The sequence below is a fragment of the Macaca thibetana genome, chromosome 4 (genome assembly GCF_024542745.1).
Source record: "Macaca thibetana thibetana isolate TM-01 chromosome 4, ASM2454274v1, whole genome shotgun sequence".
Taxonomy (NCBI): Eukaryota; Metazoa; Chordata; class Mammalia; order Primates; family Cercopithecidae; genus Macaca; species Macaca thibetana.
The window spans coordinates 77230293-77246216 of record NC_065581.1 but is presented as its reverse complement, the minus strand read 5'-3'; the positions used below and the strand labels follow the sequence as shown (position 1 = coordinate 77246216).

At 38.3% G+C, this 15924-nt stretch overlaps 2 protein-coding genes across 13 annotated transcripts in view; one reads left to right on the top strand and one right to left on the bottom strand.

The window, feature by feature from the left end:
* The window catches only part of TTK (TTK protein kinase), a 68556-nt gene extending 65209 nt beyond the window's left edge, over positions 1–3347 (bottom strand). For 2 of the 5 annotated variants that reach the window (XM_050789630.1, XM_050789629.1), the window contains exons 1-2: positions 2582–3347; positions 1314–1454 (exon numbers count right to left, since the gene is read on the bottom strand). In XM_050789630.1, the coding sequence (XP_050645587.1) occupies positions 1314–1452 (139 nt within the window). In that variant the 5' untranslated portion in view covers positions 1453–1454; positions 2582–3347. Of the gene's footprint in view, positions 1–1313; positions 1467–2090; positions 2352–2581 lie in introns of those variants that run through there. The other 3 variants (XM_050789626.1, XM_050789628.1, XM_050789627.1) reach the window with 3 other exon arrangements.
* HMGN3 (high mobility group nucleosomal binding domain 3) overlaps positions 1–15924 on the top strand; it is a 1231743-nt gene that overhangs the window by 405848 nt on the left and 809971 nt on the right. The window lies entirely within an intron of this gene.

Sequence of the window (15924 nt, the reverse complement as noted above, 5' to 3'; positions counted from 1 at the left end):
CAAACCAGCTTTACAATAAAAAAATAAACAAATGATATAATCATTTTCTTCTCTCCAAGTAACCTGTATTTCTCCTAGAGGCCCTGATAATTTCTTGGTCCAACAAACTCATAGTTACCATGGTGTAGACCTTTGGAATTTATAGGACCTCTAGTGACGGTCAGGTTTCTCTCTGTGGAACCCCAACCAACAGAAACAGCAAGAATAATCTTCAGATAAAATTTTCACAGTGTAATGTACTTTTTAGTTTCTTCAGTGTTAGTTTTTTAAAAAGATAACTTGAATGTCAGTCTTCTGTTCAGGATATTTTGGTTATTACTAAGCATTATTAAATTCAGATTTCCAGAGAAGCTATCATTCCTTCTATAAATTTCAGTCACTTTCAACAAAGCCTACACCTTTACTTTTACAAATAAAATTTGTTTCTACTTTCTACTAAAATATAGTGCATGCATAACTTTGCTTTGTCGTTTTAAATTTAATTTGGCCTGACTTTAATTTTCTATTTTTACCTCCTATTGCTTTCCTAAGAAATTAGTCTGTGAAATGTCTAAAACACACATTTTCATCTGTGGCTTTGCAGATACATTCCTCGTGCCTGAGGACCCTATTCTTCCTCTAATCAACAAATAAAACATTTGTGTTTTATCATGCTAGTATTCCTATGATGCCCAGCATGCATTACAGTGTAGCATAGTGAATATATAAATTCTCACCTAGAAAGAAACTATAGTTTCAAGCACCTTTGAATCTTCCTCAATACTTAAAATACTCAATTGCCTTGATGTACAACCTTTGTTAGTGTGACATAATTAAGTACAATTATACTCTATTAAGATTTTGCTTAACACCAAAACTATCATTTTCTAGGTTTTTTTCAAAGTGAACACAGTCAGCCACCATAATTAGATCACAGGTTCTTCCACTTATTTTCAATTTCTCATCTATTTAATGGTTAGTATACATGTAACAAAATTATCCAAAGGTCACCATTCAAATGACCAACCATTTGAAATACAGTAAAGAATCAGGCTTCTGAGCTAATACTTTTAGAAGAGCTAGAGTATTACACTCTGGGCACCTTCACCCATTAATCATTGTTCAATAAATGCTTAAGTACCTACCTACCATGTGCCAGACACCAAAGTTCTGTGGATATAACAGATAAAAACCCTGCCCTCATGTAGCCTACATTCTAGTGGAGGTGAAAGACAATAAACACATGAGTAAATTATAAAGTGATTAGTACTACTTCTTTACCTTAGAGGACACCCAACAAACAGTTAATAACTTAAAAGAAAAGAAAAACTCACCTGTAGTATCAGCAGAAATTTTATTCAAGCTTAGTTCATCAGTAAGGTCTTCATTTTTAAACTTATTTTTAATGTCTCTCACTTTGTTCATTATGGAATCAATTGTCAATTCTCTGCCACTTAAATCCTCGGACTCCATTTCTAAGAAAAAAACTGAACTAGTCATAATTCCTATTTAGCATCAAAGAAAAAAAATGTGCTAGCTTTTTAGAACCCAGACGACTAAAGCATTCGTTTTGTGAACACATCTAAACGCAGCTATTACTAGGCTAGTATTAATGGAGCTAAGTGCACAACAACAAGGTACACATCTTTGTAATTTATTCAGCAAGGTTTCATAGGCCAAGTACACTTTTCCCCCCAATATAACATCAATGACGTCATACTCTGGAAATCACTCTAGAAATCTGCAAATTTAGTGTCACTTAAAAAAATATGATGGAGTGTTTGCTTGGATTCTGGAAGCTACATACACATAAAGATTGCTTGGATTCTGGTAGTGACATAGGCAAAGAATTTGGCAACGAGAATAACAATTCTTTTATTCGCCTGCTTTACGTGAGTAAATCTTCACAGTGCAAGTGCTTTCAAAGCAAAATATGAATATGATGGGGCTTTACTGATAATTAAGAAATCCACAGGTTTATTCTTGTGCATATCTAGCAGAATCATGATTTGCTACCTTAATCCAACACTAAGAAACTACTGTACTGGTACTGAGCACTTGCTTATCTGCATGGTGGTGGTGTTTGTTCAATAAAGTGTCTGCAGTCTTACTGTTAATCGTATCTTTGTGCCTCTCAAACACCAACTCAGTGTGACTGATAACAATGCTGCCCCGTCTTCGGATTTAACAATGAAGAAGTCATAAAGTTGCAGCAAGGTATCACTCCACCATTTAAGAGAGGTTTGAAAGGTAACTGTCAGATCACGGCCACCCCTTTCTTTCCCAGTTCCAACTCGCAAAACAAGAGAGATGGTCCTTGGAAAACGATCTTGTGCGCAGGTACCCCACCACCCCTTCTTTCCAGCGTGGGCCACACCCACTTCTTACTTCCTCAACAAAACCTCCAGCATCACCCCACCGGCCAGACGCGCTGAGGCACCGAGCCTCTCTTCCCCCTCCAGCTTGTTTAGCCGCGTCGCATATCCGGCTGCAAGCTGCCCCCACCTCGCCCCACCCCTCACCGACCGGCGTTGACAATGAGCCCCTACACCGGCTGCGGCCGTTCCTCAGTACGCCGGTGCGCCGGTGGGAGAGAACTTACCTACTGGAAGCGGCGCTGAGGAAATGAAAAGATGGAACCTAAACTCCTTTCCGCAAACACGTTTGAATTTCCCCGTCGCTATCTCCACGGTCTCCAGTTGGTCAATGCTAGCCACGTAGAAGCGTCTGTCGTGATTGGTTCGTGTGCGAAAGGGCCGCCCCTCCCCCTGCGTCAGGCGAGGCCCGCCCCGGAAGAGCCCGCGGCCGCGGCCGCACCGGTGAGGTGCCTGGGTTGGTAGGGTGCTGGCACTTTGCAGGCGTTCCCCGGGCGCCAGTGGGCGGGCTCTCTTGCTCTTTCCAGTTTAACCAGGCCGAATTTCTGCCTGGGAGGTAGCCACTCCCGGGCAAACCTACCTGGTGAGAGGAATATAGGGGCGGGGACGGCTGCTCCCAGCATCCGGACCTAAAAGATGCACCTTCGGCCGGCTCTTTACTGACCTCACCGCCACCCTTCTCCTTCGTTCCACGCGGTACTCAGCCTGGCTTAGAGAGGATGTGGCAAGAAAGGATCTTTAACTGGGCTACGTTCAGCCCTGCCGCCAGCTCAAGAATTTCAGTGCTTTTTATCCTTGAGCTTCCGCTTATGCCCTTCCATTATCCTTAAATGACTCCTTGCTTTATCTTCAAGCCAGGACCCTCCCCCTTGTCAAAATTCTGCGCAGAACTCAAGCGCCCATCATGATTGCCCTGCGTGAACTCGCCTTATTCAGCCCCCCTCCCTCCGAGCCTGCCCCACTTAAGGGCTCAGGTGTCCTCAGGGGTAAAAACATCTCCCTAGTAATCTTCGCGGGTGCGAGGCTCTGCTGCTAAGTGGCTTTGTGGTCCAGGGCAACAGTTACTCCTCGTCTGCAAAACTAAAAGGGATGTGTCTGTTGTGCCAGCATTATGACATATGTTCGGTGGTAGGACGGGTTGGTTTTGTGTATGTATAGGAAACTAACTGCAGCTGTCAGTTTGTTAACTCTAAAGCTGTCCTTAGAACGCTCACATTCCCAGCTCTGGATAGTCACCCAGTCAGCATGAGAGCCCTTGTCAATCACTTAATGCATCTTTCTGTGTCAGCTAGCTGGTATTTCTGCTTCAGCAGAGCAGAAATGACTTGCTATACCATGGTTGGCTAATCACTTACCTTTGCACCATTGCATCTAATGCTGCTTTTGCCTGGATAGAGTTTATTATTCCTTCAATTCTCGTTGATCTGTTTGCGGCCTGATCTCAAAGCTTGCATTTTCCTGAAAATACTGTTGCTGGGCGACCTCACCCTAACACTTCTTTCTGTACTCTCGTTTGGTAGTCTCCTTCAGTCTTCTGTCATTAAATACCATCTATATGTTGATGGCTCCCAAATGTTTATCACCAGCTGAGCTCTCCTCAACTCCATACTCAGATATCCACTGCCTACTTATTATCTTCACGTACATGTCTCATACGCATCTTGAACTCAAAATGTCCAAAACCAAGCCCCTGATATTCCTACCCAAACATGTTTTTTACAAAATCTAAAAAGACAAATTCATTGTCCTAAATTTTTTTAGCCCCAAAACCTTTGTGTCATCCAGATCCCTTATCTAATTCATAAGCAGATTGAGTCAGGGCTAACACAAGAGATTCTTGGACTCCTACCAGTTCTCCCCACCTCCACTGCCACCACTTTAGTCCAAGGCACCTTCATCACTTACCTGATGTTACGTGCAGTAGCCTCCTGGCTGGTCTCCCTGCTTCTGCCCTTGCCTCACCTCAATTTATTCTCTGACATAGCAAAGTCATCTTAAATCAGATTATGTCACTACTTTGCTCAAAACCCTGCAGTGCTCCCTTTCTAGCTCGGAATAAAACCAAAAGTCCTTATGATGGTCAGTGACTATTGAGCACTTGAATATGTCTAGTGCAACTGGGAACTGAATTTTTAAATTAATTAACCTTAATTGATTAAATTTAGATTTAAATTTGAAAACTGATATCTAATGGGATTATTTTAAAACTTTTTAAAGTATTTTTTTTTATTTTTTCTAAACTTGCATTAGTCATGAATTTATTGGAAGACTTTTAAGTATACTTGGAACAACCTAAGTATATGAACCTACTTTTTCAACTGTAAATTTTGTGAGATGCAAATGCAGATGAAGTATTTCCAATGAAAGTGTCTGAGTAAGAAATGTGATGTACTGTTAAGTATAAAATACACTCTGGATTTTGAAGACTGAATAAGAAAAAGTAATAAACATTGATAATTCTAAAAATATCAATTACAGGTTAAAATGATATTTTTGCTATATTGAGTTAAATAAAATATATTATTAAAATTAATATACCCCATCACAGACCAGAGGAGACTAAGAAGACATGACAACTAAATGCACTGTGATATCGTAAACTGGATCCTGAAACAGGAGGATGACATTAATGGAAAAATTAGCAAAATTCAAATTAAGTCTGAGGTTTAGTTAATGATAATGCACCAATGTTGGTTTCTTGGTTTTGAAAAATGCATCACAGTAATGCAAGATCTTAACAACAGAAAAACTGAATGAACAGTCTGCAGCAATTCTCCGTACTATTTAATACATTTGGAATTTTTTGTAAATTAAGAATTATTCAAAAATAAAAAGCTTATGAAAATGTAATTTCACCTGTTTTACACTTTACTATGGCTAGTAGGAAATTGAAAATTACATATATGGCTTACATTGTATTTCCATTGGACAGTGGTGATCTGTAAAATCCTACAGTTTTACCTACTTGACCTATTTATTTATCTTGTTTATTTTCTGACTTTCCAAACTTTACCCCCACTAGAATGTAAACTCCATAGTACAGGAATTTTTGTCTATTTTGTTCATTACAGCATCCTTAGTGCTTAGAACGGTGCCTGGTACATTTGTAGGCACTTAGTAAATGTTAGCTAAATACTAACATTTACAACCATTAGAGTATTTAAGAATCATATTTTATTTAACACATTTGTATACTTCTTGCATCACAATTTCTCATTTGGCTTAAAATCAGCTGCATCTGACAGTGAATAAACTTTTTCATTTTCAGAGTCAAGCCTTTCACAAAGCAATAAAATTAGCCATAAGATTATGACTTATTTTAAGATGGTAAGTTTCACATTTTTGTCACATAAATGAAAGTTTGAACTATTTAACTTTGTCATTAGCATCATGTCACTTTTTTTGCTAATCTTTGACTTTTCAGTCAGCACAGCTGCCTTTTTTATTCCATTATTTATTTACTTATTTATTTTAATCCCCTCCAAGGAGTTTTTTATTCAATTATTGAGGTCATTGTTACACAAGCTCAGTAAGGCCCAGACTTTGATTTTTAAAAACTAATTATTATACATGGATTTCTTTTGTGCGTATGCAAAAGTTAAATTTCTGATCAATAATAAATCCAGTTCTTACAGCATGCAATCAGTTGTGTGCTGCTTTATGGTGGTTTATTCTGGATAAAACATTACTAGTGTATGCTGATTTTAGTGCATTTAGGAGTGAGCCCATAAGAATGTTGAGAATTGTATGAATACTGTCAGGAAAGCTAACTATCACAGAATGGACCAAGCCATACACGAAATAAAATAATGCCAAGGACAGGTAACAACATACCTCATAGATAACAAAGAAAAACAGCAATGACAGTTTAGATTATGTTCTACAAAGGAAAATAGCAGTGACAAGTTAGGACCACTACTTGGACATCAGGTATTATTTAATCATGCAGGCAACAAACTATGCTAACAAATAACAGAAGAAAAGTAGGATTCTCAGTTCCTATTTTTCTTTTTTCTCCAATATGAAGAATAGTAGTCAGACTGACAATCTTAAAAATAAATAAATAAATACAGGACAGGTTATATAAGAGAGACATTTAAATTCCATTTAAATTCTCTGACACAAACGTGTGTGTGTGTGTGTGTGTGTGTGTGAGAGAGAGAGAGAGAGAGAGAGAGAGAGAGAGAGAGGGTCTGGCTCTGTCACCCAGGCTGGAGTGCAGTGGTATAATCTTGGTTCTCTGCAACTTCTACCTCCTGAACTCAAGCCATACTTCCACCTGAGACTCCCAAGTAACTGGTACTACAGGTGCATGCCACTATGCCTGACTAATTGTTGTATTTTTTGTAGAGACAGGGTTTTGCCACGTTGCCCAGGCTGTTCTCAAACTCCTGAGCTCAAGCAATGCACCCATCTCAGCCTCCCAAAGTGCAGGGAGGCATTGTGATGGTCTGTGACTACCATCACACTTGGCCATAATTTTTTTAAAAATTTAGCCGGGTTGGGTGCGATGGCTCACGCCTGTAATCCCAACACTTGGGGAGGCTGAGGAGGAGCAGATCCCCTGAGGTCAGGAGTTCGAGAACAGCCCGACCAACGTGGAGAAACCTCGTCTCTACTAAAAATACAAAATCAGCCGGGTGTGCTGGTGCACGCCTGTAATCCCAGTTATACAGAAGGCTGAAGCAAGAGAATAGCTTGAACCTGGGAAGCAGAGGTTGCGGTGAGCCGAGATCTCGCCATTGCGCTCCAGACTAGGCAACAAGAACGAAACTCTGTCTCAAAAAAAGAAAAAAAAATTATCCATCCATTTTCAGTCTCTACTATATAGAAAGAGCCTCACATAGTTGGTTAATATACCAAAATATCCTGAAGAAAATAAGCAGGATATTGAAAAAAATGTGCAAATATAATCCCAGAAACATTGCTGGCAATCTCTGAAAAGTCATAGTAAGTAGAAGCAATGATAGAAAGCCAGAAATGGATGGACAAGTCTTACCTTTTTGGAAAAGGTAGAATTTGGAAGCTATTAATCTGTATAATCTCCGTGTAGATTTTAGACCCATTCTGGGATCAATTACAGAACTGTTTGGAAGCAAAGATCTCTAGAAACCAACATGAATGCATTAAGAGCAGGCCATATAGAATACACTAAGTTCTGATTTTGATTGTTTCTATATTTCGAAAAGGGAAGGCCATAAATACAGAATATCTTAACTTTGGCAAATAAAATGATAAAGGCTCTCTTACTGTTTTTGTGGAAGAAAGGAGCAAGTAATTCCCATACAGTTAATGTGAAGTAGTTCTGCAATTCTGGATCATTTTTCTCAAAGATCACTTGTTAATGGTTTGAGGAGAACTTCAGGTTGATCCCTAGTAGAAGTCCTCAGAACTCTGTCTGCAGTTTTATTCTAAACTACATATCTTATCTGTGTGACAAACATATAAAAATAATGCTTAACTTTTCATATTAATTAAAACAAAAAAATACAAAATTAGAAGATACTTTAAATGGACAAAATTGATAATATGCAATTTATAGAGATAAATGTACATCTGTACATTTAGATTTCTAAAAATAATAAAATTCTCAAATACACAGTTAGAGCCTAGCCAAGATGAAGAAACATGGTCCAGATTTATTCTCTGGAAACAACAGTAACAACAAAAACTATACAAAATAAATGAAATAATGGTTTTCAAGCATCAGACATCAGGCAATACAGTACAGTGATCCTTAAGAATAGTGAAACAAACAAATGAGTCATAATGTTGCCTCCAGATTACTTACTGGTGAGAGTTTCCAAGTTTCAGTGTACAAAGGGAGAACCCAGGAATTGCCTGGTATTCTAAAGTTAAGAAGATGGAGGTCATAGTCTGGAATGGCCAAGGCAGGTGAAGTTCACAGAACAGAGTACCAGAGAAAAAGAGCAGAACACAGAGAGAATTCTGGAAATCTGCAGAGAATGTCTGTGAGTCTCCAGCTCTGTACTGGTAAGTGCAAGTGTATGTGAAAACTATCCCAAGACCAGGGGAAAATAACAACCATGGGAAAGAATAAAAGGGAGTAATATCAAGAGCTCATAAATGGCAAGAAATAGTTTTTGTTCACAAAGCAACAAGTAGAAGACTCATGATATTGCCTTAGAACTGGGGCAAAATTAGCCCTACAGCACGCAATGGCTCAGTCTATAAAAGCTTACGAGCAAACCTTAAAAGGATCAGACAAAGCTCTAGAATATTTATAGAAATACAAGAAAATCCAACTGGGTCACATTTATAATGTCTGGCATCTAATTAAAAAATTACTAGACATTAAGCAGGAAAATGTAAATCTAAATGAGGAAGTGGGGGTGGAAATCAGTCAATTAAAATAGATGCAGATGTGGCACAGATTATCCACTTAATAGACAAACAGTAATTATAACTGTATTCCATATGTTCCAGAAATTAGAGAAAAGTGTAAACACATTAAAAAGAAATATGGAATATATGAGAAGATCAAAAACAAATGTATAGAGATGAAAAATGCAATATCTGAAATAAAAATTATATTGGATAGGATTAATAGATTATAGTCTGGAAAACAAAATATCCTAAACTTGAAAACATATCAATAATAAACTATGCAAAATAAGGCACAGAGAAGCAAAGAAACAAAAATACAAAGAACTTCAGTGAGTTGCGGAAAAACTTAATGTGGCATAATGTACATGTGATTGGAGTTTTCAAAAGAAAGGGAGAATTGAAGAATATATTTGAAGAAAAAATGGCCAAAATTTGTTTAAATATGTTGAAAACCATAAACAAACCAATTGAAGAAGTTCAACAGATTCTAAACACAGTAAACTTCATGCAAACAACACCTGTGCACATTATTACATTGGACAAAACTAATGATAAAGAGAAAATATTAAAAGCAACCAGAGGAAAAATACATATTACATATAGATGAACAATCATAAGAATAACAGTAGACTTCTTGCCAGAAACAATGTAAGCTGGGCAACAATGGAGTGACATCTTTAACCCTTTTCCCATTTAGGAGTAAAAACTACAGTGGCCTGCCAGCACTCATTTAATTTTACATAAACATGCTTTTCGAGGCTAAAGCCAATCTGACTTTCAATGTGAAAATAACATGCAAAAACTGCTCTTGGAGTTATTTCTAAACATAACTAACATCAGAACTGTCTGAATCATCAGTATTGTCAATTTTGAAAAAATTGGATTCATCAAATGAATCATCAGCCAACAACTGTTTGAGAATGATGTTAACATCACATGTAGAAATGCTGTGTTGGCCGGGCACAGTGGCTCATGCCTGTAATCCCAGCACTTTGGGAGGCCGAGGCAGATGGATCACAAGGTCAGGAGGTTGAGACCATCCTGGCTAACACGATGAAACCCCGTCTCTACTAAAAATAAAAATTTAGCCCAGCGTAGTGGCAGGAGCCTGTAGTCCCAGCTACTCGGGAGGCTGAGGCAGGAGAATGGCATGAACCTGGGAGGCGGAGCTTGCAGTGAGCTGAGATTGTGCCACTGCACTCCAGACTGGGAGAGAGAGCAAGACTCGCCTCAAAAAAAAAAAAAAAAAAAAAAAAAAGACAAAAAGAAATACTGTTTTCTAGGATTTGACATTTTCAGCAATTGAGAATTACTATGTTTTGTAAATGGAAATACAAAACACCACTACTAAAAACAGAATATTGTAAATATTTTATTTATTTTTTATTTTTTTGACACAGGGTCTTGCTCTGTTGCCCAAGCTGGAGTGCAGTGGTGCGATCTCAGCTCATTGTAACTTCTGCCTCCCAGGTTCAAACAATTCTCCTGCCTCAGCCTTAGGAGTAGTTGGGATTACAGGTGTGCACCACCACGCCTGGCTAATTTTGTATTTTTAGGCTGTTCTCGAACTCCTGACCTCAAGTGATCTGCCTGCCTCAGCCTCCCAAAGGATTGGGATTACAGGTGTGAGCCACCTCACCTGCCCCAGAATGTTGTAAATACAATGATGTCTTTATTTCCAAAGTCAGTGTACTAGAACGATGCAAAAATAGTAAAAGTAAGATATTTTGTGGCAAAGTTATCTCACGGTAAACACAACAGTTGCAGGCATGTATTATTGGGGCAAACAGGAAAAGGGTTAAAATACAGAAAGAGAAAGAAAAAAATTCTATAAACCTAGAATTGTTATTTCCAGCAAAAATACTGTTCATTATGAAGGGAAAATAAAGATTTTTTTGAGACATACAAAAGCCAAAATAATCCATCAGAATGGCACTACAAAAATTATTAAAGGAAGCCTTCAGGCAGAAAAATTCTGAATCTACATAAAAGAATAAAGAATACTGGAAATGGTAAATATGTGGATATGTAAAAAGATATTTTTCTTATTTTTGAAATCTCTTTAAGAGACAACTAAAGCAGGCTGAGTGTAGTGGCTCATGCCTGTAATCCCAGCACTTTGTGAGGCCAAGGCAGCCTGAGATCGCGCCACTGTGCTCCAGCCTATGCAACAGAGTGAGACCCCGTCTCAAAAAAAAAAAAAAAAAAAAAAGAGAGAGATAACGAAAGCAAAAGATAGTAACAATATACTGTCAGGTTTATAAGATATAGAGAAGTAAAACATGACAACACTCACACCAGTGATGGGAGGAGGAAAATGAAAGAGTATTATTTAAGGTTTCTTTCTACTATGCATAAATTGGTATATTACTTGTGATAAGTTAAAGGTGAACTCTATAAACCTCCATTGTGTATCATGGTAACCACTAGCCACATGTAGCTCTTGAGCCCTGGAAATGTAATTGGTCCAAAATGAATGTCCTGTAAGTATAGAATACACATCATATTTCAAAGACATAGTGTAAAAAGTATAAAATTTACCATTAATATTTATATACTGTTATAAATTATTAATATTATTATTAATTGAAATTATAATTATTGGGTATATTATTTTAAATTAAAATAGTCTTAAAATTAATTTCACCTGCTTCTTTTAGCTTTTAAAAGCATAGCTATTAGAAAACATGTAAATCGCATATGTGGCTCACATTATATATCTATTGGACAGTATTACTAGAAACCCTAAAATAGCCACTAAAATCAGACAAAGACAAGTAAAAACCAACAAAACAAACAAAAAACATAGCTACTGAGTGAACAAAAGACAGAAAACAAAAAATATTCATTTAATACTAATGAAGCAGAGAAAGAGGAAAAGAGTAAAAAAGAACAGATAGGAAAATGGAAAAAAGATAGCAAAACAGTATATTTAAATCCACCTATATCAATAATCACATTAATGTACATGATCAAATCTCCCTGAAAATGGTAGAGATTTTCGGATGTATAAAAAAGCAAACCAACTATCCACTGCCTTCAGTAAACCCTTTTTAAATATGAAGGCACAAATAGGATAGAAATAAAATAAGGAAAAAGATACACCATGCTGTCATTACTAAACACTAAAACACTAAAATCAGAAACACTTATCATGGCACAGGTCTCTGAAAACAGACTTAAGAGTGTTTGGTTATCTAGGTGAATGGCCTTTGATTTCTGGTCTTGGGTATATTTTGAAAGTATCCTCAGACATGGATCTAGAGCAGAAATTCATCAGAAGTGAGTATGTCTGCTGGAAGTCTAGCTAAAATGCTTTAAAGTTTAATCCTAGATTTTATATCACAATTCTTTAGAGAGCTGTGAAAATAAACATTATTTCTCTATGATTAACCATCAGAAAGAAATAGATTTTGACACATTTCATGGAACAAGCTATCAAGACAGGTCCCCAGATAGTTCAGAGTAGCTAATAAACAAAACATCTCTGCCAGAGACTACAGAGTGAAGAAATGAGATCTCATTGAAATAAATTGCCTAATCATTAGAATAAGTCCTCTAACTGCACAGCACTATCACCATGTTCTAAATTCTTCATGCCCCCAGGTCACAGATCTGGATAAGAGCACCAAAACTAAAACAAGAAAGATAAACAGAAAATAAAAATGTAAAATAAAATGCTCTCCCATGATGTACTCTCTTAAGAGATAAGTTGATATCCCTTATTGTTAGCCCAGTTTTGCATTGCTATACTGAGGCTGGGTAATTTATAAAGAAAAGAGGTTTAATTGATTCACGGTTCTACAAGCTGTATGAAAAGCATGGTGTCGACATCTGTTCAGCTTCTAGTGAAGGCCTCAGGAAGCTTACAATCATGGTGGAAAATAATGAGAAGCCAGAATGGCACATGGAAGGAGCAGAAGCAAGACAGAGAACGGACAGGTCCCAGACTCTTTTCCACAACTAGATCTCATGTGAACTGAGTAGGAACTCACTTATCATCAAGGGTATGGCACTAAACCATTTATGGCCTTTACTCCAGTTTCCAAAAACTTCCTCATTTCCATGTGAGACCTCCTCAGGCTGGCTTTCACTATCCCTATCTCTATCAGCATTTTGGTCACGATCATTTAACCAAATTCTAAGAATTCAAAATTTTCCCTCATCTTTGTGTCATCTTCTGAGCCCTACAAACTCTTCCAACCTCTCTGCTTATTGTCCAGTCCCAAAGCCACTTCCACATTTTCAGGTATCTTTATAGCAACACCCCACTCCTGGTACCAATTTTCTGTGTTAGGCTATTTTTGCATTGCTATAAAGGAATATTTTGAGGTTGTGTAATTTGTAAAGAAAAGAGGGCTGGGCATGGTGGCTCACACTTGTAATCCTAGCACTTTGGGAGGACAAGGCAGATGGATTGCTTGAGGTCAGGAGTTTGAGACCAGCCTGGCTAACATGGTGAAACCTGGTCTCTTACTAAAAATAAAAAAATAGCTGGGTGTGGTGGCACATGCCTGTAGTCCTGGCAACTCAGGAGGCTGAGGCAAGAGAACTGCTTGAATCTGGGAGGTGGAGGTTGCAGTTAGCCAAGATCGTGCCACTGCACTCCATTCTGAGCGACAGAGAAAGACTCTGACTCAATAACAACAAAAAATAAATGAAAGAAGAAAGAGGTTTAATTGGCTCATGGTTCTGCAGGCTATATGAAAAGCATGGTGCCAATATCTGCTTGGTTTCTGGTGAGGGCCTCAGGAAACTTTCAATCATGGTGGGAGGTGATGGGGAGCCAGCAGTCACATGGCAAGAGCATGAGCAAGAGAGAAAAGGGGGAGGTTCCAGACTCTTTTTAAACGGTTGATCTCACATGAACTAACTAAGCGAAAACTCACTCATCACCAGGGGTATGGCACTAAGCCATTTATGTAGGATCTGCCCCCATGATCCAATACTTCCCACTATGCCTCACCTTCAACATTGGGACTTACATTTTAGCATGAGATTTGGAGAGGACAGACATTCAATCCATATCACCCTTCTTGGTTTACCTAGAGTAATCAAAATGTCAGATGAACCAAATAGACATGGAAATAAATGTGTCTTTAGGGTAAATATATATATTAGTCAGTTCAAGCTACCATAACAAGATATTACAGACTGGGTGGCTTAACAAACAGAAATTTATTTTCTCACAGTTCTGGAGGATGGAAACCCAAGGTCAAGGTGCCAGCAGGCCTAGTTTTTGGTAAAGTCTTTCTCCTTGGCCTGCAGATGGCAATTCATTTCCTTCCTTCCTTCCTTCCTTCCTTCCTTCCTTCCTTCCTTCCTTCCTTCCTTCCTCCCTCCCTCCCTCCCTCCCTCCCTCCCTCGCTCCCTCCCTCCCTCCCTTCCTCCCTTCCTCCCTTCTTTTCTTTTTTTGAGGCAGAGTTGCGCTCTTATCACCAGGCTGGAGTGCAGTGGCACGATCTTGGCTTACTGGAACCTCCACTTCCCAGATTCAAGCCATTCTCCTGCCTCAGCCTCCCAAGTAGCTGGGATTAAAGACATGTGCCACCACACCATGCTAGTTTTTGTATTTTTTGTAGAGACGGGGTTTCACCATGTTGGTCATTCTGGTCTCGAACTCCTGACCTCAAGTGATCTGCCCGCCTCAGCCTCCCAGTCTTTCCATGTCCTCACGAGTCCTTATCTTTCTGTGCCAGAGTGGAAAGTGAGAGATGTCTCTGGTGCCTCTTCCTCTTCTTGTAAGGTCACTAGTCCTTTTGTCCAGCACCCCACCCTTTTGGCCTCATTTAATCTTAATTAAAGATTAACTCCAAATACAGGAACATTGGGGTTAGGGCTTCAACATATGAATTTTGGGACGACACATTCAGTCTATAACAAGGTATGTGTAAGGAGAGTAATAGAATAAGTCTAGTGTGTGAGAGCTGACTGTTCCTAAATAATATTTATTACCTAATTATAAGTGCTATGCAGATGTTGTGCATGGTCCAAGAATGTACAAGAAATCTAACAAACCTGAAAAGGAAACAATTCAAACGTACCCATCTGGTCCTGATTTTAATGCTATCCTCAAAACGTCTCCCTTTTTGAGAGGATCTAAATTAATACTGAGTTCTTTTAATTCATTTTCCTGTGTTCCTTGACTCCACATACATTTTTCCTTTTCTCTGTAATTACTCCGATGAAGCCATCATAATCTCTTCCTTACAAGAATGATAGCAGTGCTTCTCCAATTTGTCTTTTCACATTTACTCTTACTTGCTTTCAAATTATCTTTTAAAAGGGATAAATCAGACAAAGTCTTTGGTAGTTTCCTATTCTTTAAGCCTGATATTCTGAATTCAGGCTATGAAGCTATACATGGTCTGGTCCTTGCCTCCCTCTTGAGCCACATTTTACTGCAGTCTTCCACTATTATTCACTATGTTTTAGCACGTATGCTGTAGCTACACTGGACTTCTGGTTCTTCCAACAGGTGTCTTTTCTATATGCAGTTCCTTCTACCTGGAATAATCTTCCTCATTCTCCAGTGCCCTCTAGTTCCTTCGTTCTTCAACAAGTCTTTGTTTCAGATCTTTTCCTCAGAGAAGATGCACTAGGTTAGGTTCCCTCATTACACCGTCTTTGCACACTTTATTCTGGATCTTAGAAAAAGATCCAAGGCCTAGAGATCAGATACTTAGTTTCTCACTGTAGTTCTTAGCCAAGTCACTACTTTTCTGGGCTTCCTTGTGCCATAAACTGTATGAAGGACTGAATACTGTCACAAAGATATTTTGTAAACTCCCTCAGACTGTCAGGGCTGACACACCAAAACCCATAGCTGGGGATGCAATGGGGAGAGTCACCAATGGAAACCATCACTCAGAGTTTAACAGTCTTTTTTCTGGCATGTTGGGGTTGAAACAAAGAAGTACAGAATTTTGCATTAGGTGCACATGTGGTAGGGTAGGGAGAAAAAAGGGCAGCGTGTAAAGGACTGATTGGGCTGGTTATTGTGGTTGAAGTAATAAGCCATATGTTTTAGGTTATATGCTGTTTGCTCCTTAATAATATATGTCAATTTAATAGTACCTTTTTGGAGGAAAAAAAATAAATATATAAGCTATGCACAATTAAAAAAATTATTTTATTCAGGCATTGTATATAACAAACTATACATATTTAAATTGCACAATTTGATAAGTTTTGACATATGTATACAGCCATAAAACTAAAA